At 50.7% G+C, this 24,119-nt stretch overlaps 1 protein-coding gene across 50 annotated transcripts in view; it reads left to right on the forward strand.

Moving 5' to 3' along the window:
- The first annotated feature begins 2,916 nt into the window (after positions 1–2,916).
- ANKDD1A (ankyrin repeat and death domain containing 1A) overlaps positions 2,917–24,119 on the forward strand; it is a 45,127-nt gene continuing 23,924 nt past the window's right edge. For 13 of the 50 annotated variants that reach the window (XR_010588099.1, XR_012415053.1, XR_010588105.1 and 10 more), the window contains exons 1-9: positions 2,917–3,008; positions 6,851–6,954; positions 8,445–8,573; positions 13,438–13,536; positions 17,887–17,991; positions 18,720–18,818; positions 19,885–19,945; positions 22,919–23,017; positions 23,568–23,666. Coding sequence is in view for 12 of the 50 variants with exons in the window: in XM_065548050.1 (XP_065404122.1) it covers positions 2,975–3,008; positions 6,851–6,954; positions 8,445–8,573; positions 13,438–13,536; positions 17,887–17,991; positions 18,720–18,818; positions 19,885–19,945; positions 22,919–23,017; positions 23,568–23,666 (829 nt within the window). In the remaining 38 variants the exon portion in view is untranslated. Of the gene's footprint in view, positions 3,009–3,310; positions 3,361–6,850; positions 6,955–8,444; positions 8,574–10,908; positions 11,038–13,437; positions 13,537–17,886; positions 17,992–18,719; positions 18,819–19,884; positions 19,946–22,918; positions 23,018–23,567; positions 23,667–24,119 lie in introns of those variants that run through there. The other 37 variants (XR_010588106.1, XR_012415066.1, XR_010588107.1 and 34 more) reach the window with 14 other exon arrangements.

Genomic DNA, 24,119 nt, shown 5'->3' on the forward strand with positions numbered 1-24,119 from the left:
TCAGATTGGGAAAAATCCAAGTTTTACAGCATGTTCTCCTTGGAAACAGGCACCCTCATACATTGGTAATGGAAATGCAAAATATTTCTGGACCTTATGGAGGAGAATTTGGCAATAGCTAGCAAAGTCACATGTGCATTTACCCTTTGACCGAGCAATCCCATTTATAAGAATAGATCCCATAAATGCACTGGTAAAAATACCAATTGATGCATGCATAAGATTGGTCATTGTAACTCTATTGTAATAATAAAAGTCTGGAAACAGGGCCAATGTCCATCAACAGGGAGTGGTTGAATAAGCCACCCAATGGAGGACTCTGAGGCTATACAAAGGACGCAGGAAGATCTTGACAGACTACTGCGGAGAGATCTCTGTAGCAGATTGTTCCCAGAATGAAAGCCAGAAGAATGTTCAGAACAGGCAAATCTATGGAGAAAGAAAGTAGATTTGTGGTTGCCTAGGGCTGTGTGTGGAGGGTTGGGGAGGGGAAACTGCATGGGGGGTGATAGCTAAAGGGTTGGGCTTTCTTTTCTGGGGTGATGAAAATATTAAAATTTAGTGGTGATAGTTATACAACTCTGAACAATACTGTACTAAAAACTATTGAATTATACACTTAAATGGGTGAATTTTAAGGGGGAGGGCAAAGTGAGAAGATGGTATATAGTATGCTACTGCAGTAAAGAGAGAATATATGATTAAATTAAACAATATAAGGGTAAGCATCAACAACACAAATGTTATTTTGTCAGTCAGGATGCAGTGAGGGAAGCAGAATCATGTTGAAGTTATGAGTTAGGGCATTGGTCCCCAATATTTTGGCACTAGGGTCCAGTTTTGTGGCAGACAATTTTTCTACAGGACTGGGAGGTGGGGGGATGGTTTGGGATAAAACCGTTCCCCCTCGGATGATCAGGCATTAGTTAGATTCTCATAAGAAGCCTGCAACCTAGGTCAGGTGTGGTGGCTCATGCCTGTAATCCCAGGACTTTGGGAGGCTGAGGCGGGAGGATCACTTGAGGTCAGGAGTTCAAGGTCAGCCTGGCCAACATGGTGAAACCCCATCTCTACTAAAAATACAAAAATTAGCCACATGTGGTGGTGCACACCTGTAGTCCCAGCTACTTGGGAGGCTGAGGCATGAAAATCGCTTGAGCCTGGGAGGCGGAGTTTGCAGTGAGCCGAGATTACGCTACTGCCTCCAGCTGGGGCAACACAGTAAGACTTTGTCTGAAAAAAAAAAGAAAAAAAAAGAAAGAAAGAAAGAAAGAAAAAGGGGGAGTGGGGTGGCACAGTGGCTCACGCCTGTAATCCCAACACTTTGGGAGGTTGAGGTGGGTGGATGACCCAAGGGCAGGAGTTCAATACCAGCCTGACTAACATGGTGAAACCCCATCTCTACTAAAAATACAAAATTAGCCAGGTGTGGGGGCGAGCGCCTGTAATCCCCACTACCGGGGAGGCTGAGGCAGAAGAACTGCTTGAACCCGGGAGGCGGAGGTTGCAGTGAGCCAAGATCATGCCACTGCACTCCAGCCTAGAAGAAAGACTGAGACTATCTCAGCAAAAAAAAAAAAAAAAAAAAAAAAAAAAAAAAAAGGAATCATATATTTGATTATTATGTTGGAATTGTTATTTTGAGACCGTTTTGAGGGGTTGGCTCAGGGCTCATTAATTGCTAGCTGTTATCATTATGTTATTTTTCAAAGGCCATTGCAAATACTTCCTTCTTTAGGAAGCCTTCCTGAACGATATCTTAAGGACTGATGACTGAAAGATGCTCTTCCTCCTTTGATCCCCAAAGTAGTAACTACACCTATCATGGCTTTTCTGGCTTCTTGCCTTGGGATAGAGATGCCTGAGACCCCATTATCCCTAAATTCAAAGAAGCTGTAAATGCCTTTAAGGCAAAAAGGACATGGACATCCCCCAAGGGTCTGAAGTGCAACCCTTTCTGGTGTATTTAATGGGTATCTTTTTGTTTCTATGTGTCTTTGCAAGTCTGTGTTGTTTGATGTAAATGCATTTGTAATATTTTTATTGATATTGTCATCTAGGTCCTATTTGGTTTGGTTATTTACTTTTTCTGCCTAGCACTAGGTGTTTAAATCCATGTTGCCACGAATACATGGGGTCCCTTGCTTTGAGTGCTGCACAGCGTCACATTTTATCTATCCGCTCTCACAAGAAAGGGCGCTTAGATTGTCTCCAACTCCTAGCAACCATAGCAACACAGCAACCAACATCCTCCTACATGTCCCTTTATGGGCCTGCAAGAGAATTTCAGAGATCTCTATCAAGGAGCTGGATTTTAGGGTTCTCCCATAATTTCCCTCATTACTGCCAGACTGTTTTCCAGATTGACAGCCACAGGCTACTCACGCCAGCTCGACAGCTCCATATTCTCCACCGACATTTGGCATTATTCAACTTTCTAATTTTTGCCAGTCTTAATGGGTGTAAGTGATATCTCATTGTCATCTTTCTGAACACTGAAAAATCTCTTCATATGCTTGCAGAGCTGCTGAGGTTGTGGTTCCTTAAACGCCAGCTCACATCCTGGGGTTTGACTTTCTGCGCCTGAGGCGGCGGGCCCAAGGCTCATCCCTCCGAGTCCTGAGAGGCGCGAGGAGGATGAGCCTGCTAGATGGCTTGTGCGCATCTATCTCCAGGGCTGGGGAGGCTGGGCGAACTCCTGGGGAGGAGACTGGGTCAGGGGCCCCTGCGGAACTCGGCGTGGTCCCGACCCGCAGGCTTCGGGCGCGGAGCAGTGGGCAGGTTAAGGGAGCAGGAGGAGGGACCTGCATCCTGGTCCGGGACTGGGGTGGCCGCTGCATCTGCGTTCCTAGAAGGCGGGGCGTGGGATCTGGCGGAGCGACCGCCCCCTCCTCTCGGCTCTCCGGGCCCAGCCCCAGCGGACGCGCACCTCGCACCCGGGCGCCAGCGCGCGCAGGGGCTGCGGAACGGCGGGATGCAGGAGGACCTGGCGTGGGAGACCGACGGCCGTGAGTTAGCCTGGCTGGGGGACGGGGAGGGGGGGCCGAGGCCGAGAGGACCCCCGCATCCGTTTGGGGAGTGTCAGGGGTGACGTTGTTGCCCTCCGAACGGCCACCTCTGACTTGGGTGTCTGTGTGGCTCCGAGCGGAATGGTTACCGGTCCGCGCAGCGGGCCAAGGGGACCTTGCCCGTGCATCTGGGACACGGGGGCGCCACCCGCCAGGTGAGCGGGGAGCAGCGGCTGAGAGGTTAGCTACAAATAATAAAGGTAATAGCGATCCTTGACTGCGTGCTGTACTTTGTGTGCCAGGCCTTGACCCAGGAGAGGCACGTCATTTGATCTTCGCTTCGGCCATTTGGGTAGGACATTACGTTATCTTCATTTTGCAGATGAGAAACTGAGACACAGGGTGTTCAAATGAGTTGTTCAAGGTCACGCAGCCATTGGGTGGTAGAAGTGCTGAAAGCCCCAGCTCCCCCGGAATGCTGGGGCTGGATAGCGAGTGGAGACCGCATCGGATGGGGCACGCAGTCAGAGGGGAGGAGCCTGACTGGCCACAGGTGGGATAGGGGCAACTCTAAGCCTCCCTCAAGGAGTGCGCCCAGTGCCAGGGCCTCTAGGCCGGGCAGCAGCGTCTGTGTGGGCATCGGCTGGCCTGGGGCAGCTTTGGCTGCACTGTCTGGGAGAGGGGAGAGAAGGATTGTGTCGGTGTCTGCACTGTGAGTCCTTGATCCTGCAGCCTGGCCGAACCCCGACAGCTGAATCCCCGACAGCTGCCGGACAGCTGCCCCGGGGCTCTCCCTCAAATGCGCATAGTGCAGCTCACTGGATTCCTTTGAGACCTATAGTGTCCAAAATGCTGGCACACTGCATCTACTCAGCTGAGGAATGTGTTGGGGGTGGGAATGCTCAATCAAGATGCTAATTATTTCAGAGTAGGTACATGATTCTGTCTGGGGTGGAGGATCACTTGAGGGGGCCTGCGAAGAATGTGTAGCAATGGAGCATTGGTGTGTGTGGCAGAGAATTCTGGGCAGAGGACCCAGCATGGGCAAAGGCTCAGACAGCTCATTGGGTATTGGATGTGGGAGGTGGATGGAAGAGATGAGACAGAACTTGATTTCATTCTAACTTAACCTTCTGTGGCCTGGCAGTAGGTAGCGTCTGCTGGCTTCCCTCTGGGACTCCTGGCTGTTTGCAAATACAAACCAGGCCAATCGCCCTAAGCTGCAGATAAGACACAGGGTGCCAGTCAGGAAGGGACCTATACAGATCTCTTTCTTCACCCTCCCCCAATTTTACAATGGAAGAAACAGACCTACAAGGGGGATGTGGCTAGCCCAGGATGCTGCTGCTAGAAAGTGGTAGGGCAAGTACTAGAACCCAGGCTGCTGTAAGCTCACACCTGAAGAGGCAGCTCTCTTTGGCTACCAGAATTTGACCCTTCGCCTTGGAGGAATAATAGTGATGATGGTGATGGTGGTGGTGGTATGGTCATTATGTGCCAGATACTGTACCAGGGAGCTTTCATATCTCGATTCTAATCATTATATTAACCTTGTAAGGAAGCTCACGCTTCCGTTTTGCAGATGAGGAAACTGCCTAACACAGCTAGGAAGTGGTTCACCCAGAGTTGAACCCAGGACTGTGTGATTGCCTCCCGGGGTAGCAACTCTGAGGTCCACAGGTTGTATCCATGAGGCCCCAGAAAGCTCAAGATCCTCTTTCACATCTGGAGAAGTCTGTGTGGAATTTATCTAGAAAAGCAAACTGCATGGCAGGCCTGTCTCTCACCTCAGTGAATCTTAGCCTTCCCTACCAAGACACTCATCACCTGTCCCTGGATACACAAAGGGGCTGGGTTCAGACATTCATACTGGACCAAACATGAAAGCTGTGGGGTCACTTGCCCTGCAGTGACTATGCAAAGGGCCAGCAAATATTTGTCTGTGTTAGTATGTGTGAGCACTTTGGGAGAGGGGACAGGCATCTATTCGTATGGGGATTGTTGGTATCACTCATACAAGCAGATATTTTTTTTTGTTTCTGTTTTCTTTTTTCTTTTTTGTTTTTTTTTGAGACAGAGTCTCGCTCTGTCACCCAGGCTGGAGTGCAGTGGCGCGATCTCAGCTCACTGCAACCTCCACCTCCCGGGTTGAAGCAATTCTCCTGCCTCAGCCTCCTGAGTAGCTGGGACTACAGGTGTGCACCACCATGCCCAACTAATTTTTGTGTTTTTAGTAGAGACCGGTTTCACTGTGTTGGCCAGGATGGTCTTGATCTGCTGACCTCGTGATCCATCCACCTCAGCCTCCCAAAGAGCTGGGATTACAGGTGTGAGCCACCACCCTCGGCCTGTTTGTGTTTTCTTTTTAGAGACAGGGTCTCACTCTGTTGCCCAGGCTGGAGTGCAGAGGTGCAATTATAGTTCATTGGCAGCCTCAAACTCCCGGGCTCAAGCAATCTTCTTGCCTTAGCCTCCTGAGTAGCTGGGACTACAGGCATGTGCCACCACACCTGGCTAATTTTTCTAAAAACTTTTTTTGTAGAGATGGGGGTTTTGCTTTGTAGCCCAGGCTGGTCTCGAACTCCTGGCTTCAAGCCATCCTCCTGCTTTGACCTCCCAAACTGCTGGGATTGCACGCATGAGCCGCCATGCCTGGTTCAGAAGCAGAGTTTTGTGGGTTCCTACTGTGCCCACCTTTGGGCCTGCTGTGAGCTGTGGGTGGATCAGGAAGGGTCAAGTGTGGCCAGGGCCTCCAAAATGCTTGGAGACTAGACATCCTCACAATTAAGAGCCGTCTGGATGACGGCAGCAAGGGGCTCCTGTAGGGATCATCTGGCCCTGGGTCCTCCTGGCTCAGACGCTAACCTGCAGTCTGACCCTGAGCCCACAGCTGTGTGTGACAGGGGTGGGCAGGGGGAGTTCTGAGGTTCCCTTTAATCTGAGACTCTGTGCTAAAGGTGCAGTGACGAGGGTGAGAGGAGCAGAGAGAAGAGAGAGACCACAATCGAGGTGGCCTCAGCGTGGGCAGGTGAAAGCTGGTTAGGATTTGGGCAAGAGGGGTTGGAAGAGGCTGGGTGCTGTGGCTCACACCCGTAATCCCAGCACTTTGGGAGGCCGAGGCAGGCTGATCACTTGAGGTCAGGAGTTGGGGACCAGCCCAGCCAACCTGGTGAAACCCTGTCTCTACCAAATACACAAAAATTAACCAGGTGTGGTAGCACACACTTGTAATCCCAGCTACTGAGGAGGCTGAGGTGGGAGAATCGCTTGAACCTGGGAGGCGGAGGTTGCAGTGAGACAAGATCATGCCACTGCACTCCAGTCTGGGCAACAGAGGGGTTGGAAGAAGGGGTGGAGGAGCAAGGAGATGGAAGGTACAGGAGTGGGGTAAATGTGCTTCTGGCCTCACCCGGCGCTGGCACGAAATAGGTGGCTCAGTAAATCCTGGCTGTTTTCTACACTAGACTGAAAAGGTGGTTACTGACTCCAGAGGGAGTTAATTTCATTTCCTTCCCCAAGAGCAGCTCTTGGGAGGGTACGTGAAACTTGGATAATGAGGCACACATTTAGGCTGCTGCAAATGGCTTTGCCCTGCTCTTCCGTCTTCGGGGTTTCACCACGTCCTGGTTGCGTGGCTGTGGGATGAGTTAATGAAGAAGAGCAGCCTGTCTAGGGAGGACCCTGACCTTGAGAGGGAAGAGGGCTGTGCCGCTCTGCCCCCATTCCTAGCTGAAAGACCCCTGCCCCAGCAATGTCCAGGAGTGGGAACAGGCTGTTTACCTCTGGTGTCTGCAGTGTGGGGGATCCTCCCCCTCATCCTGCACCCCATTTTCTCCCCATAGTGCTTCCTCTGGAGAGGCAGCTCCACGAGGCCGCCCGCCAGAACAATGTCAGCAGGATGCAGGAGCTGATTGGGAGGAGGGTTAACACCAGGGCCAGAAACCACGTGCGTAATGAGCTTCTCTGAATCGGGGCACCTGGGATAGTGTCATGATAATGCCAGTACACAGGGGGAACAGTTCATCTGAGCTACAGGCAGTTAATACATTTGCATGTGTTAACTTGGAGGGAGGCTCAGGCTCTGTCCTCATGGCCTGCATTGTCTCGAGGAATCTAAGGAATCTAAGGCTTAGAGTGGTTGGACCCCCACCCAAGGTCAGGGTCAGGATTCCAAGCCAGGCTTGGCAATTCCAGAGGTCAAACTCTTAACTTCTGGGACCCATCTGAGAAGTTAGAGCCAGGAGGGCTAGGGTCAAAGGTCAGCAGCCAGAAGCTGGGAGATGGGCAAAAGAGGAGGACAGACATTACACAAAGCATCCCACAAACAATTCATTCTCTCTGTGATAAGTTGTCGTAACAGCGTGTGCAGGAGGGTCGGGAAAAGCCTCCCAAGGAGGTGGCTTTTTTTATTTTTTCTTTGAGACAGGACCTCACATCACCCAGGCTGGAGCGCAGTGGAACAATCACAGCTCACTGCAGCCTTGACCTTCCTGGGCTCAGTTGATCCTCCCACCTCAGCCTCCTGAGTAGCTGAGACTACAGGCACGCACCACCATGCCAGGCTAATTTTGTATTTTTTCTAGAGATAGGGGTCTTGCTATGTTGCCCAGGCTGGTCTCAAACTCCTGGACTCAAGCTATCCTCCCACCTCAGCCTCCCAAAGTGCTGGGATTACAGGCGTGGGCCACCTCACCCTCCCGGAAGTGGCATTTTTGAGGAGCCAGGTGAAGGACAGTATTCTAGGCAGAGAGAACAGTATGGGCAGAAACACTGAGGAAGGAAGGAGCAGCTGGGCTCCAGAGAGGGGATGTGGCTTGCCTGAGACCACGCAGAAAACTAGTGCTTCCTTTCATTGTCCCCTCATAAGCTGAAAACTACAGAGGGGAGAAGTGGGCACAGGGGCCACAGGCCAGCTTCCCCCAGGCCTGCTTGGATGGCATTTTGAACTGCCAGGGTGGTCTGAGAATGAGATGGTGCATCAGGCCCCTTCAGCCCCATTCTGAGAGAAGGAAGGGGACAGAACCCAGGGACTCCAGTGCCTCTCAGGGACTTGGAGGATAATCCTTGGCCACATGGGCTTTCCAGCAGGGGCAACAGCAGGAAAAGGCCTAGAGGTGGGAAGCTGCTTGGCATTTCTGAGAAGCAGGGGTGGGCAGCGCCAGACCATGCAGCGCCTCATCATCTCCAGGGTCAGGAGTTTATTCTGAGAGCCATGAGAAACTAAAGAGTTTTAGATGGGGACAGATGGGTCCAGTCATTTTACTATGTTGGCTTTGGTTGCCATGCAGGAGAGGAGCATGTGGCAGAACGGGGGGGACCAGAGCCAGCAAAGACCCTTCCAGCCTGCAGACCAGCTGTCCTGGCGGAGGGTGTGGGAGGTGGTCCAGGCAGCCAGGTGGCAGCAGCACCTGACAAGTGTCATCTCCCTCCGGGCAGGTGGGCAGGGTGGCCTTGCACTGGGCTGCAGGTGCGGGACACGAGCAGGCTGTGCGTCTGCTTCTGGAGCACGAGGCTGCTGTGGACGAGGAGGATGCGGTAGGGGCCCTCACAGAGGCACGTCTGTGTGTGCGTGTCTGTCTGTCTGTCTGTCTGTCTCAGGGTGGTGGGGGGCACTGGAGATCTCGCTGGGTCTATGAGCCGGTTGCTGAGATTGCTGCTAATATGCAGACATTCAGGTGCAGAGTGGCAGGGAGTCAAAGGCTTCAGGTGCCAGGGACACTGCACTGGTTCCATGTTCCTCCTATACAGTAATGAAGAGCTCTCCACTTTCAAGGGTCTTTCAGTTCTCAGAGAGCCTTTTCAGTCCCTCATGAAAGCATGTGAACAGGGAGAGGGCTGTAGAACAGATAATTGGGTGGATTGATAGAGGCCTGATTAGCAAAAGCACCAGGAGGAAGGTCTCTCATGATATGCCACAGGGCTCTGCCCTGGCTAACACTTCAATCAAAGTCTTGGATAAAGACTAACAGTCTTAGTTAAACAATTGGCAGGCAGTGTGTTGCTGAGAGAGAGCACTGATGAGTAACGGGGTCTGTAAAATTATCTCTACAGGTTTGGGAAAAAGGCTGAATCTAATAATGACATTTGAAAGGGATACTCTTATGGCTTTGTCTACATTTAAATTTTAAAAAGTGCCTGGGCGCGATGGCTCATGCCTGTAATCTCGGTACTTTGGGAGGCCAAGCGGGTAGATCACTTGAGCCCAGGAGTTTGAGACGAGCCTGGGCAACATGGCGAAACTCCGTCTCTACCAAAAAATACAAAAATTAGCCAGTCTTATAAACTGGTGTCTAAATAAATAAATAGGTAAAAATTTTAAAATAAAAAATAAAACCATAAACTTCCCTGCAGCGACTTAGTTGTCCATGAAAACAGTTTTCTTTGTTCCGGCTTCTCTCTGCTCCCAGGCCCTGCTGTGTGGGGGTTGAGTACTAGTTGGGGGTTGAAGTGAGGCAGCAACCCTTACCTCCCCATTCCCCAATCCTGTCTCTTCCCTGTACCTGCTTAGGCCTCATTTAGGGATGCCTTTAGGAGCAGAACGTCTAGGATCCTTAGTCTGAGCTCCCTGGTGAAACACTAGAGGCTCTTGCATCAACTCTTTCTACCCACAAAGACCCCCACTAACACCACTATGCTGTCACTTGTTCCTTCGAGGGTTTAGTGAAAAAAGAAGCTATGAGGGAGAACAGTAAGAGGGGGCCCTTTTAGAAATCCTCCCGGTTGGCTGGGCGCGGTGGCTCACACCAGTAATCCCAGCAGTTTGGGAGGCCGACGCAGGAGGATCACCTGAGATCAGAAGTTCCAGACCAGCCTGGCCAACATGGTGAAACCCCATCTCTACTAAAAATACAAAAATTAGCCAGGTATGGTGGCACACTCCTGTGATCCCAGCTACTGGAGAGGCTGAGGCAGGAGAATCGCTTGAACCTGGGAGACGGAGGTTGCCGTAAACCTAGATTACAGCACTGCACTCCAACCTGGGTGACAGAGTGAGACTCTGTCACAAACAAACAAACAAACAAACAAAAACCTCTCTGCTTCTTTTGCAAATGGCAATATGTAACATTTTGAAAAATAAGACAGCATGGTGGGCTTGCCTGCTGTAGTAATGGGGTTCAGGAGATACTGGAGAAAGGAAATCCTGTTGCTGGAGGAAGATCTCTAGTGATATGCCACAGGACTCTGGCTTGGATAGTTCCTAGGAACTATGTATGTGGGGAAAGCTGGTTTAGGACTGTGACATATCCCGGGGGTCCCCACTGTCAGGAGGCTCTGGCTCCCATGGCTCTCCCTCCCCCAGTCCTGAGCCTTTACCCTTTTTATTCCTGAGCGCCTGTGGACTTCTTCCTCTGGATTCTGCCGGTGCTTGTTCTTTTTCCTCCCTCCTGCAGCCAGCCCACAGTTGCTGATATTCTACCAGGCGCTGAGCTCTGAGCCAGTGCCGGGTCTCCTGGCCTCTTCAGCTCTAGTTAAGGCCAGATGTAGACCCTCATTTGTTTTTGTTTGTTTGTTTGTTTGTTTTTAAATTTTAAAAAATATGCCCCAATCTTGGATGATAGACCCTCATTTGAGGCTCTTTGCTGGGTCCAACACCTTCCCTAGGATTTCAGGAGGAAGAATTTAAATGCTTGTGGTCCTTGCTGTCTCTTACTTTTGGTCAACTTTTGGCATCCTCTTGAAATTTTGCAAATAGTCCTTTGATTCCACCCTGGCTTCATCCCAAACATGGTGCCTCTCCCTGGGACTCCATTCACAGAAGGCTTGTAGTGTGGGATGGCTTTCCAAACTGGGATATAGAGGGGACCTATATCACACACAAAAACAATGTAAAAATCCTAAAACCCCCTCTTTGACATTCTGTTCTTTAAAGGCCCTTGGTTCTTTCCTTGCCTTGGGCCCAGCCTCTGCTCCCCTCCCTCTCTCCAGTGCTGTCCTTGTCTGCACCGCCCGCTTCCTGCCTCCAAATTCCCGCCTGTTTCTAAAGCAGAGCAGAGCAACTCTCTTTGGATGCTCGGGAGCCTGCTGATCAGTGAGTGCCCTCTGAGTTTCATCTTTTGCCTCAACCCTTTGTCAAGGCTTTTACCCAAACACAGTTCCCTCCCTAAGAGGAATTCTGGTGCCAGCCACTAAGACCCCTTTTCTTGGTACCCCTCACAAAGGCTCCTGGTGGAGCCACACCCAAGGAGGCACTGCAAAAAACCATTCCCAGGATCTGGCTGGCTCTTGATGTATCCCCAGAGGTGAGTTTGGAGGCCTGGGGTTGCTCTTCACAGAGAAGAAAAGACTCCAGGGAGATGGGGGAAGTGTGGAACCCTACTGCAGTGGAGGTCACTGAAGGGGCTCTGGGGACCCTGGAGCACACACGGTGCAGATGTGGAGGAAGAGCACCCTGCAAACAGGCCTGGGGCTGCCCTGAGTGGGGGCACAGACATATTTTCAGTTGCTCCAGAGAGTTGGTGGGATGGAAATTGCAGGATTGCAGATTTCAACAGAGCTCGAGGAGGCATTTCTTCCTTTTCTTTTCTTTTTTTTTTTTTTTTTGAGACAGAGTCTTGCTCTGTCACCCAGGCTGGAGTGCAGTGGCGCGATCTTCGCTTACTGCAAGCTCCGCCTGGAGGAGGCATTTCTAACAGAAGCCAGTGTTTGACTGTGCAGGGATGTCTCGTGAGGTGGTGTGGTGCTGCAGACTTAAGCTATCTGCTTTGAAGATATTTTATGGGATATTTATTTATTTATTTATTTATTTTTGAGACAGGCTCTCACTCCGTCGCCCAGGCTGGAGTGCAGCGGTGCAATTTTGGCTCACCGTAACCCTTGCCTCCCGGGTTCAAATGATCCTCTCACTTCAGTCTCTCAGGTAGCTGGGACCACAGGCACACACACCACCATGCCCAGCTAATTAATTTTTTTGTAGAGACAGGTCTCACTATGTTGCCCAGGCTGGTCTTGAACTCCTGGGCTCAAGCGATCCTCCCACCTTGGTCCCTCCCAAAATATTAAGGTTACAGGCCTGAGCCACCATGCCCAGCCTCTATGGGAGATTTAAACAGTCCATTCTTTTTTTTTTTTTTTTTTTGAGACGGAGTCTCGCTGTGTCGCCCAGGCTGGAGTGCAGTGGCCGGATCTCAGCTCACTGCAAGCTCCGCCTCCCGGGTTTTTACGCCATTCTCCTGCCTCAGCCTCCCGAGTAGCCGGGACTACAGGCGCCCGCCACCTCGCCCGGCTAGTTTTTGTTTGTATTTTTTAGTAGAGACGGGGTTTCACCGTGTTAGCCAGGATGGTCTCGAACTCCTGACCTCGTGATCCGCCCGTCTTGGCCTCCCAAAGTGCTGGGATTACAGGCTTGAGCCACCGCGCCCGGCCAAACAGTCCATTCTTAAACACCAGTCCAGGAAAAGGTCTTCACCAGTCATAGCAAATCAGAAAACAGGGACAATGTATTTTTTATGAAGCTACATTTGTTTTTTGTCTTTGTTTGTTTGTTGGTTTTTGAGACAGGGTTTTGCTCTGTCACCAAGGCTGGAGTGCAGTGGTGCGATCACAGCTCATTGCAGCCTCTATCTCCTGGGCTCAAGCAATCCTCCCACCTCAGCCTCCTGAGTAGCTGGGACCACAGGAGTGTGCCTCCATGCCTGGCTTATTTTTAAAAAATGTCTGTAGAGATGGGGGTCCCCCTATTTTGCCCAGTCTGGTTTCAAACTCCTGGGCTCAAGTGATCCTCATCTCAAAGTGTTGGGATTACAGGCGTGAACCACCATGCCCAGTTATGAAGCTTTATTTGCCAAGAATATATTCTAAGATTGGTTCCTTACAAATTTTTTCTTCTAAAATGGTCTTTCTTTATGAAATGATGATGAGAGTAAATGGCAGCCGTTTTGTTTGTTTGTTTGTTTGTTTGTTTTGAGACGAAGTCTCACTCTGACGCTCAGGCTGGAATGCAGTGGTGGATCTCAGCTCACTGCAACCTCCGCCTCCTGGGTTCAAGTGATTCTCCTGCCTCAACCTCTCAAGTAGCTGGGATTACAAGTGCCCACAACCACGCCCAGCTAATTTTTGTATTTTTGGTAGAGATGGGGTTCCACCATGTTGGCCAGGCTGGTCTTGAACTCCTGACTTCATGTGATCCTCCCGCCTCAGCCTCCCAAAGTGCTGGGATAACAGGCATGAGCCACCGAGCCTGGCCGGCAGCTGTTTTATTTTTAAGTTTCATTTAGCAAAAAATAAATTTAAGAAGTTTGCAACAGTACATCAGCCTCTATTTAAAAAAAAAAAAAATTGGTCTTAAAATTCCTAAAGCTTGGAGCTCCCTGGACTGAGTGGCACTTATAGTTCCTTCTGGTTGTATGGTTTAATCATAAGGCACAGGGCCTGGCTGGCACGGCCACGCCTTCCCACATTCTTCTCACCTCCTGTATGTCCTCTCCCCCAGTTTGGGATGAACGCGCTTCTCCTGTCTGCCTGGTTCGGCCACTTACGAATCCTCCAGATCCTGGTAAACTCGGGGGCCAAGATCCACTGTAAGAGCAAGGTAAGGCTTCAGCTGGTAACCCTCTGTCCCCTCGGCTCCCCTGGCCCTGGATGCACAGGTCTCCCCCAACCTCTGCCCCCTACCCCCACTTGCCCCTCCAGTCCCCCACCTGCCTTTGCCTGTCCCTCTTTCTTCTGATCTCCCCCACCTCTCTTCTATTCAGTGAGTTGGGACAGTCCCCAGCCCTCTGACTGGCCTCCTTGTTTGTAGGAGAGAAATCAAAGTAACTCCCTCAGAGGGTAGTTAGGAAAATTAAATGAGAAGGAGGTGAGGTCTCCTCCACCCTCCTGCCAGGCCCCGTACCCATTGTGCTCAGTGTGGTGGGGTGAAAGGAGCAAAGCATCATTTACCAAGTGTGGTATGGTGGGCGAGTTACTCTATCAGCCTGCACTGTGGTTTGAGGGAGCAGGGCCTCAGCAAGTGAGAGTGCCTGGAATCCCTCCGCCGGTGTCTCACCTTTTAGGGTGTCAGTTGCCCTTAGGAAAATGCAAACATTTCTGGGCCAAATCCCTCAGCCAGGAGTTCTCACATGGGTTCTTGGAGAAAATTCAGAGGACCTATGAACTTGGATTGGAAAAAAGTGCATATTTATTTTGGCTAACTTCTTGAAAATTTAGCATTTTTTTTCTTTCTTTCTTTTTTTTTTTTTTTGAGATGGAGTCTTGCTCAGTCACCCAAGCTGGAGTGTAGTGGCGCGATCTCAGCTCATTGCAACCTCCGCCTCCTGGGTTCAAGCAATTCTCCTGCCTCAGCCTCCAGAGTAGCTGGGACTATAGGCACGTGCCACCACGCCCAACTAATTAGCATTTTTTTCAACGTTGAATGTAGGTAATATTAGTACTTGTGACTTTGTCACTAATAGAAAATGTAGCTATTTTCATATCACATGAAAGTTTTTGCAGTTATCTTAAAATACTCCTTACATTTATCATTACATTGAAATTACGGCAGTGATTAGACCCTTCAGTAGATCTTGTTGTTTAACAGGTCAGTAAGGAAGCACATGTGTTACTAGATTGAAAACTTGGTTTGTAATATTTTGATAACTTAATTTCAATATAATTGGTTTCCTTTTATGGTAGGCAGAATAATGTCACTTCAAAGATGTCCATATCCTAATTCCTAGAACCTCTGAACCCCCAGAACCTAACACGCCAATAGGAATTTGTTGGGTGTGATGCGATGTGTGTGAGGTGTGATGAAGGAGGCAGGGGTGGAGTGATGCGAGCCACTAGCCAAGGAATTTGGTCAGCTTCTAGAAGCTGGAAAAGGACAGGAAATGGGTTTTCCCCAAGAGCTTCCAGAAGAAACACAGCATTGCCAACCCAATTTAGACTTCTGAACTTCAGTATTGTAAAATAATAAATCTGTGCTGTTTTACACCATGAAGCGATGGTAATTTGTTATAGCAGCAATAGAAAACGAATACACCATTGTAAGCCTGTTTATTTGATTAAATATTTTTTCCTGTATAATTTTTTTTTTTGCATTTAAGTAAATGTTATTCTGAGAAGGGGTCTATAGGCTTCACCAGATGTAAAAGGGTCGTGGCATGTAAGAGGTCTGTCTCATGTCATTGTTAGGATCCTGTTGGCAGTGGTGGGAGTGCCTGAAAGCATTTGGGTTGGAAAATCCATCCCAGAGAACCATGTCCCTATGTGGTGGGTCACAAGATCTGAGCCAGAGTGTGGGAGGGAGGGGCCAGCAGGAGGGTACCCTGTGAATACACCCAGGTTCAAGCTCAGGGTTCTGCTGTCTGGTCCTGCTGGCCTGGCCTGGCTTGGCCTTGGAAGGGCTCAGTGGCCCTGGGGAATCCAGTGTTGTCTTGATGTAGTATACTATAAACAGAGTTGTGAATGAGCCTCCATGTTCTAGAATGAGGAAGGCAGGGTCTTGGGTGTATGTGGAGGGTGAGGTTCTGAGTCATGGACTCTTCTAGTTAAGCAGATCCCCTCTATATTCATTTTCTGGTTTTGGCAACAAATCACTCTAAAATTTAAAAGTAATGAATCTGAAAGTAATGATATATTATTTTCCACAATTCTGTGGTTGGCGGGTAGTTCCTGTGGCTTTGCCTGGGCTCACCTGCAAGGCTGCAGTCAGCAGGTGAGTGGGCTGGGGGCTGGCTGGCCCTGAAGGGTCTCACTCACATGTCTGGAGCCTCTGCAGGAAGGGTTGGAATGTCTGGGATGGTGCGGCTAGTTTCTCCAGGTGGCCACTGATCCTTAGGGAGTCCAGCATAGACTTCCTTACCTGTCTGCCTCAGGGCAGCAAAAGATCCAGAGCAGAACTGGCAAGGGCTCTAGAGGCCAAGGCTGGAAAGCCACGTGGTATCACCTCCATTGCATTCAAAAGCCCGTCACAGGACCAGTGTAGATTCTCGGTGAGAAGAGTGGCACGATCCTGGGGTGTGCCTCCAAGGGCAGGAGGAATAGATGCAGCCAGCTTTGCAAATGATAGACCCCACTCTTCCTTTCAATCTCTCGTTCAAGGTCTTCCCCAAAGGGATTCATCCCACCTGTAGATGCCACAGGCCCCGTCCTGCTTCTGCCCTGAAGCTTTTTCCTTTCCCTGCTGTTTACATATCTCTACTGGTGATAGTTACAGTTTTACTAAACTATAGACTATAATAAGATTTCAGCAGTTTTTCCATTAATATTCTACAATGCTTTAGTCATTTTGTCTTCTTAGTCTCTTCGAATCTTGTGATGATTTCTTAGTTTTTCCTTGTTTTCCGTGACCTTAACCCTTTTGGAGAGTAGTAGTCAAGTATTTTGTGGAATGCCCTTCAATTTGGGTTTGTCTTATGTTTTTCTCATGAAAATCATCAGTCCAGGGCTATGGAATTTGGGAAGAACACAAGAGGGAAGTGCCCTTCTCATCCCTTCATATCAAGGGGTCCATGATGCCAACATGAAATACACACATTGGGCCGGGCATGGTGGCTCATGCCTGAAATCCCAGCCCTTTGGGAGGCCGAGGTGGGCGGATTGCCTGAGTTCAGGAGTTCGAAACCAGCCTAGGCAACATGGCGAAACCCCATATCTACTAAAAATACAAAAAATTAACTGGGTGTGCTGGAGGGTGCCTGTAATCCCAGCTCCTCGGGAGGCTGAGGCAGGAGAATTGCTTGAACCCAGGAGGCAGTGAGCCGAGATTGTGCCACTGCACTCTAGCCTGGGAGACAGGGCGAGACTCTGACTCAAAAAAAAAAAAAAAAAAAAGAAAAGAAATACACACATTGAAAGTTTATACTCACTGAGATTTGACCACTGTCAAGATGTAAAACACTGTTCTACTGATTTTTATGACTCACTGTTGGGTTGCAAACAGGACTTCAAATAATCTGACCTTAATGCAAGGCAGAAGTAGAAGCCCTGGGGCATAAATATAGTATTTTCAAGCCTCCCTCCTTTTGCTTCTAGGCCCTGTCCACCCTCAACCCAGGCCACTTCCCTCTACTCCATGCAGACCACATCTGCTCTTAATCTGCCCTAGAAGGTGAGGAGGTCACTTCCTAGTGACATACACTGGTCACTTAGTCACCTGCTTCTTCTTTAGCAGCTGTATCAAGGGAGGCAGATGCCTAGAACCTTCTTAATTATTCTGGAGGCTACTAGTGCTATATGACCTCATCATACATGGTTTTTTTTTTTTTTTTTTTTTTTTTGAGACGGAGTCTTGCTCTGTCGCCGAGACTGGAGTGCAGTGGCCGGATCTCGGCTCACTGCAAGCTCTGCCTCCCGGGTTTACGCCATTCTCCTGCCTCAGCCTCCCGAGTAGCTGGGACTACAGGCACCCGCCACCTCGCCCGGCTATTTTTTTGTATTTTTTACTAGAGACGGGGTTTCACCGGGTTAGCCAGGATGGTCTCGATCTCCTGACCTCGTGATCCGCCCGTCTCGGCCTCCCAAAGTGCTGGGATTACAGGCTTGAGCCACCGCGCCCGGCCCCAATCATACATGTTTGAATTAATTTTTAGTTGATAAAATACTTTTCCTGTAGGTCCAGTCCTCTCAACCACCCACTGAGGTGGTCAGGGATTATGATGCTAGTTTGTCCTATGTGAAAATGGAGGCTCAGAGAGGTGGAGGTAACTGGCCCAAGACTCTGGAGCTGAGGGGTGCTGGAGCTGGGATTTGAACTTTGGCATCCTGACTCCTGCCAGCCCCTCTGAGGCTGAGTGGGCAGCAGAGTGGGTTATCCCTGGGGTCCGTTCATCATTTATAGTGTTGTGTCCACGGGGAGGCTGTGTTCTGGGTCCCAAACACTCGCTGTCTGGGAGACTGGCAGCATGTGAAAAGGGCCTCCCTTCGCAGACTGCAGGGACCTTCCTGCACTTGTTTCCAGGATGGCCTGACCTTACTGCACTGCGCAGCCCAAAAAGGCCACGTGCCTGTGCTGGCGTTCATAATGGAGGACCTGGAGGATGTGGCCCTGGACCACGTAGACAAGGTGAGAGTGCCTCAGGGCTACTTATCATTCCCATTGGGCGGGGGGCTCCTGGGGCCACTCTTGCCCACGGAGCTTACCACATTCCTTGGGTGCATCCTTTGATCTGTGGGCATATTGCACCTGGCCTGGGGAGCCGCTGGTTGGGAAGAGGTGTTGGGGCACAAACGAGCAGAATACAAGCAGAACACAGTCAGTTGCCGCAGAGAGGCCCTGATCAAGGACTAGGTGGGTTAGAAAAGCAAGCCATTGCTTCTGCTTCCTGGAGGAGGTGGCATTTGGTAAATAAACTGGATTTGTGGGTAAGAATGGAAATCAGGGGTTGGAAGGGGCACCAAATGGAAGAGCGAGGCTTGTGGGAGCTTTAGGGACAGCAAAGGGCTCTAGTGTGAGTTCTGAGGGGCTGGAATCTTAGGAGGGAAGGTCTGATGGGTGGTTGGAGGTCCCTCTGGAGATCTCAACCCCCATCCTCAAGAATCTGTTTATTCATTAGGCAGCAAGGAGCCACCTAAGGACTGGCCAGGGAGGGACCCCAGCAAGTGGCTCTCGTTGGGAAGTTGGGTCTGGGCTTTCCAGGCAGGGTGTGGGGAGGCAAGTGGAGAGGACAGTGTCTGGGGCAGGAGAGGCCACTGCAAAGCCAGAGTGGTTGGGAAACAGAGGCCAGGTGGGCAGAGGCAGGTATGCCCACTGACAGAGTGAGGAAGGCTCACACCACTTCTCCTCCTGGCCAGCTGGGGAGGACGGCGTTTCACCGGGCAGCTGAGCACGGGCAGCTGGATGCTCTGGATTTCCTCGTGGGCTCTGGCTGTGACCACAGTGTCAAAGACAAGGTACTGTGTCCGTGAGGCTCTGGGATCCTGACCAGGGTGCAAAACTTGCCAGCTTCCAGGCTCTGGCTCCTCACCTGTGTCCACGTCTGACTCCCATTGTACTGGAGGGCCATGTGGCCCAAAGACGAGAGCGTATTTAGTGTTCATCCAGCAGGCCCTTCACTAGCATGCGTTATGGGCCAGCCCTATGCTACAGGTTGGTGGCAAAAAGATGCCCAAGACACCGTTTCTTACTCGAGGAACTCAGTGCCACGGTCATAGTAAGGATTTCTGATCTGACGTGGCTGGCCAGGGTGGCAGATCTGGGTGGTTGGTAGTGCTGCCTGGAGTGCGTTGAGCAGGGCTGTAATCTACTGGGGTTGTCTGTTGTTGGCAGATGTGGGGAAGTGTTAGGGGGTGCTAGCCACACAACTGCTCTGCTATGGTTATGGCAGGAATAGGATGGGAGCATGGAGGAGGGAGCATATCATTCAGGGTTTATATGCAGGATTTCACTAATCTGAGAAGGGGCAAGTGATGGGGACCGGAGGGTCTACCCTATAAATGACTCTTATCATTGGACCCTTGCGAATCATTAGAAATTCTTTTTTTTTTTTTGAGGCAGAGTCTCACACTGTTGCCCAGGCTGGAGTGCAGTGGTGCCATCTTGGCTCACTGCAACTTCCGCCTCCCGGGTTCATGCCATTTTCCTACCTCAGCCTCCCTAGTAGCTGGGACTATAGGTGTCCGCCACCATGTCTGGCTAATTTTTTTGTATTTTCAGTAGAGATGGGGTTTCACCGTGTTGGCCAGGATGGTCTTGATCTCCTGACCTCGTGACCCGCCCACCTTGGCCTCCCAAAGTGCTGGGATTACAGGCGTGAGCCACCACGCCCGGCCTGTTACAGCAAATTCTAAATGATGCCTCCAACAAAGAGATTAACTCCATTATTAATCTTCTGGTTAATGTGCTTGGCCAGGATAGAGGGAGTTCTGTGTATACCGAAGTGATAGAGAGCTCACACACAAATCCACTGCCGGGTCTTGGAACTGGAAGGCGTCTGAATTCAGCCTTCTCGTTTTACAGCTGTGGAAACTGACGCCCAGAGAGGGAGATGCCTTAGCCAAGGTCGCACAGCAAGACACAGGTAGAGCTGGATTTGGAAGCAGCATCCTAATGCATAAAGCTGTGCTCCTCCCCTTACCAGGCTGCCTCCTGGGTTGGACCCCCTTGGGTTCTGCACTGAGTCCATCCATACTCATCCTTTTGGGTTGAGCAGGTGGTTGAGCAAGGCACTGGGCCAGGAACTGGGCATACAGAGAATGGGGAGGGCAGCACCTGCCAGGACTGGCTAACCCAAGAGGCAAAATGATCACACCTCAGGGCCCCAGGAGAGCATGAGCATCAAGAACAGAGAAAGAGAACATACAGCTTTGATGAACTTCTCCAGAATCTTGCAATCAGAAATTCTGCAAAGAAGCTTTTAAAATTGCATACCCCTGTTAAGTTTTGTGTTTTCAGAATAGGAGTGTTTTCATTTTCAGTTTCATCTGGGGAGGGGGCACAATAAGTTTTTCAATGCCTGCTAAGGGGATAGACCTCTTAGAGTCAATGACAACACAGGTCACTCCACGTGTGCTCTAGAATGCTAGGGAGGCTTTGAGAGCCCAGAGAGAGCGACTAACTCCACTTGGAAGGGTGAAGTGTTGCTGTCAAGGCCTCACAGAGGCGGAGATGCTGGACGTCCCCAAGGTGGAGGGGAGAGGACCCCAGGCCCACGCCAAGGCTGCCTTCTGCCCAGCTGTCCTGCCTCTGAGCCCCCTGCCCTGCCCAGGAAAGTGTGAGCGCCTGTCAGGCATCCATGTGTGCCACCTGCAGCTTCAAATGCCAGAATATGGATATTTATAACCCAGAAGGAAGAAGAAAGCCCCGCCATTGCCTCTACACCCCGTTAACTGGGGGCATGTGTTGGCCTTTCACAGTTCACCTGCTTCCTGCGTGTCTCTGAACACAGAGATTTCACACTGTGACTGCGTTTCCCACTGCTTGTCCTGGCTTGCAGCAGCCAGCCGACAGGCTACAGGCTGCAGAGAAGCTGGCAAGGAGAGGAAAACAAAGTTGTTGGGGGCTTTTTAAAATTACTTTACAATTTTATTATTTTTAGCTGAATTTTTTTTTTTTTGAGACAATATCTTACTCTGTTGCCCAGGCTGGAGTGTAGTGGCGTAATCACAGCTCATTGCAGCCTTAACTTCCCATGCTCAAGCAATCCTCCTGCCTCAGTCTCTCCAGTATCTGGGACTACAGGCACGCACCACCACATCTGGCTAATTTTTGTATTTTTTGTAGAGATGGAGTCTCACTATATTGCCCAGACTGGAATTCCTGGGCTCAAGCTATCTGCCCACCTCAGCCTCCCAAAGTGCTGGGATTACAGATGTGAGGCACCATGCCCGGCAGGGAGATCCCTTTAAAGGACAACCCCAAGCAGGCTGACCTCAGCAGGGGCCACTTCAAATACAGAGTACGTTGCACCCTCTGCCCTGCCCAATGCAGCTGCTTCTCTTGGCTATGTCACTGTCACCTTTAGACTTTCCAAGTGCAAAGCAACTACCAGTCCTCTGGCCTTCAAGTTCCAGGGACACATGTCAGGCTCTCCACATGATCCCCTGAAGACCCTCCTACATTATTGACTCATTGAACAAACATCTACTGAGTGTTGGCCATGTGCCCCAGGCCCTATTCTAGGCACTTAAGGAAACTTCAGAAAACAAAATAGACGCCCCTGTGGTGCTTATGTTCCAGCAACAAGGGTCAGACACGTGGAACGAATCCAAATGCCCATCAGTGATAGACTGGATAAAGAAAATGTGGCACATATACACCATGGAATACTATGCAGCCATAAAAAGGAATGAGATCGGCCAGGCGCGGTGGCTCAAGCCTGTAATCCCAGCACTTTGGGAGGCCGAGACGGGCGGATCACGAGGTCAGGAGATCAAGACCATCCTGGCTAACACGGTGAAACCCCGTCTCTACTAAAAAATACAAAAAACTAGCCGGGCAAAGTGGCGGGCGCCTGTAGTCCCAGCTACTTGGGAGGCTGAGGCAGGAGAATGGCGTGTACCCGGGAGGCGGAGCTTGCAGTGAGCTGAGATCCGGCCACTGCACTCCAGCCTGGGCGACAGAGCATGACTCCGTCTCAAAAAAAAAAAAAAAAGGAATGAGATCATGTCCTTTGCAGGGACTTGGATGAAACTGGAAACCATCATTCTCAGCAAACTATCACAGGAACAGAAAACCAAACACTGCATGTTCTCACTCATGAGTGGGAGCTGAACAATGAGAACCACATGGACACAGGGAGGGGGACAACGCACACCGGGGCCTGGTTTGGGGGGCGAGGGGAGGAAGAGCATCAGGATAAATTGCTAATGCATGCAGGGCTTAATACCTAGGTGACGGGTTGATAGGTGCAGCAAACCACCATGGCACACATTAACTATGTAACAAATCTGCACATTCTGCACATGTATCCCAGAACTTAAAGTAAAATAATAAAGAAAAAAGAGTCAGACGATAAACACTAAGCACACAGCCACTGACAGAGTGTGTTGGCAAGGCGATCTGTGCAGTGGGGAGAGGAAAAGCAGGGCAGGAAAATAGGCTCAGGACGACAGAGGTGGGGTTTGCAGTTTCAGAGTGTGGCCTGGGCAGGCCACGCTACTCAATAAGAAACTAACGTCTCACACAGAGACTTGAGGGAGGCAGGTGACTGGACCAAGCAGCTGCCTGGAACAGCCTGAGTTCAGGGGAAAGTTGCTGGGGCCTTGAGCAGTGAGAGGAGATGGATTTGGGGGACCCGAGGAGGGACTGGCTTCAGATGGGCATGTGGAAAGTAGAATTGGTTTTGTTTAATTTTTAAGCAATGTGCCTGCTTGATGTATAAGGAAAGAAAGACCAGGGCTTGGCCCTGCAATCTGCCCCTGGTTGTAGTTTTTGGCACAGCTGTCAGGAGCAGGGTGGCACTGACCCAGTGTGCATGGCTGCAGCTCATCACAGGTCTGTGATTCTGGGGCTCTCTGGTCTGCTGGCCTCTCAGGAGCCCTTTTTCCTGCAGGAGGGGAACACGGCCCTTCATCTGGCTGCTGGTCGCGGCCATATGGCTGTGCTGCAGCGACTTGTGGATATCGGGCTGGACCTGGAGGAGCAGAATGCGGTGAGTCACCACCTTGGGGATGGCGAGATGCATGACCCTTGCTTGCTGTCTGCCTTCGAGGAACCCCCACCAATCCATGGTGCAGTCTAAAGCCAGGAGGCTGAGGGCATGATCTCAAACTGAGAGCCCACCAGGGAAAGACAAGCAGCAGCACTGAACTCCAGGCTTAATGGTGGCACTTGGCAGGACGGATCACCAAATAAGTGAGACACAGAGTGTGTGTTCAAAGAAGGGAGACGTCGCCATGGACAGGATGGTGAGGGAGGGCTTGCTGGAGTAGGAGGAAACAGACAGAGCGGGAGGGGCAGAACGTGAGCAGAGATGTGGAGCCAGGAGTGGCTATGCCATGTGTGTGCTCCACAAAGTGAGGACTTCAGGGGTGGGGCTCATGGGATCACAAACAAGAAAGCTCATTTTTCCCAGGGGCAGGGCAGTGGAGAGCTCAAGGGGCCCTGGGGCCAAGGCACAAGGGGCGTCCTCTCACAGTGGGATTGGGGGTCACTTGGGTGGGCCTCCCCACCATCCTCATTGCTCTCCTTGTGTGTTGCAGGAAGGTCTGACTGCCCTGCATGCAGCTGCTGGAGGGACCCACCCTCACTGTGTGCGGCTCCTCCTCAGGGCTGGGAGCACCGTGAATGCGCTCACCCAGGTAGCCAGGCCCTCCCAAGACTGCGGTCTGCTCTTGCCTGCTGAGCCATAGCCGTGTCGGCAGTAATGGCCACAGTGATTCCTGAACCCTGAGTGAATAGAGGCTTCGAGGCAGCAGGCCAGGTTCTGATCTTGGCTTCTCCACTGCTGAGCCCTGTGACCCGGAGCAGGTTACTTAACCTCTCTGAGCCTTGTTTCCCAATTATAAAGTGGGATGACATTTACTTTTTTACATTATTGTGAGGATTAAATATCTAACACAGTGCCCAGGACATAATAGGGCCCAACACCTCAACACCTGTTAGTATTTTTTTGGTTTTTCTTTTGAGATGGGTCTTACTCTGTCACCCAGGCTGGAGTGCAATGGTGTGATCTTGGCTCACTGCAACCTCCGCCTCCTGGGTTCAAGCAGTTTTCCTGCCTCAGCCTCCCAAGTAGCTGGGACTATAGGTGT

This window comes from Macaca fascicularis, chromosome 7 (assembly GCF_037993035.2).
Source record: "Macaca fascicularis isolate 582-1 chromosome 7, T2T-MFA8v1.1".
Classification (NCBI taxonomy): domain Eukaryota; kingdom Metazoa; phylum Chordata; class Mammalia; order Primates; family Cercopithecidae; genus Macaca; species Macaca fascicularis.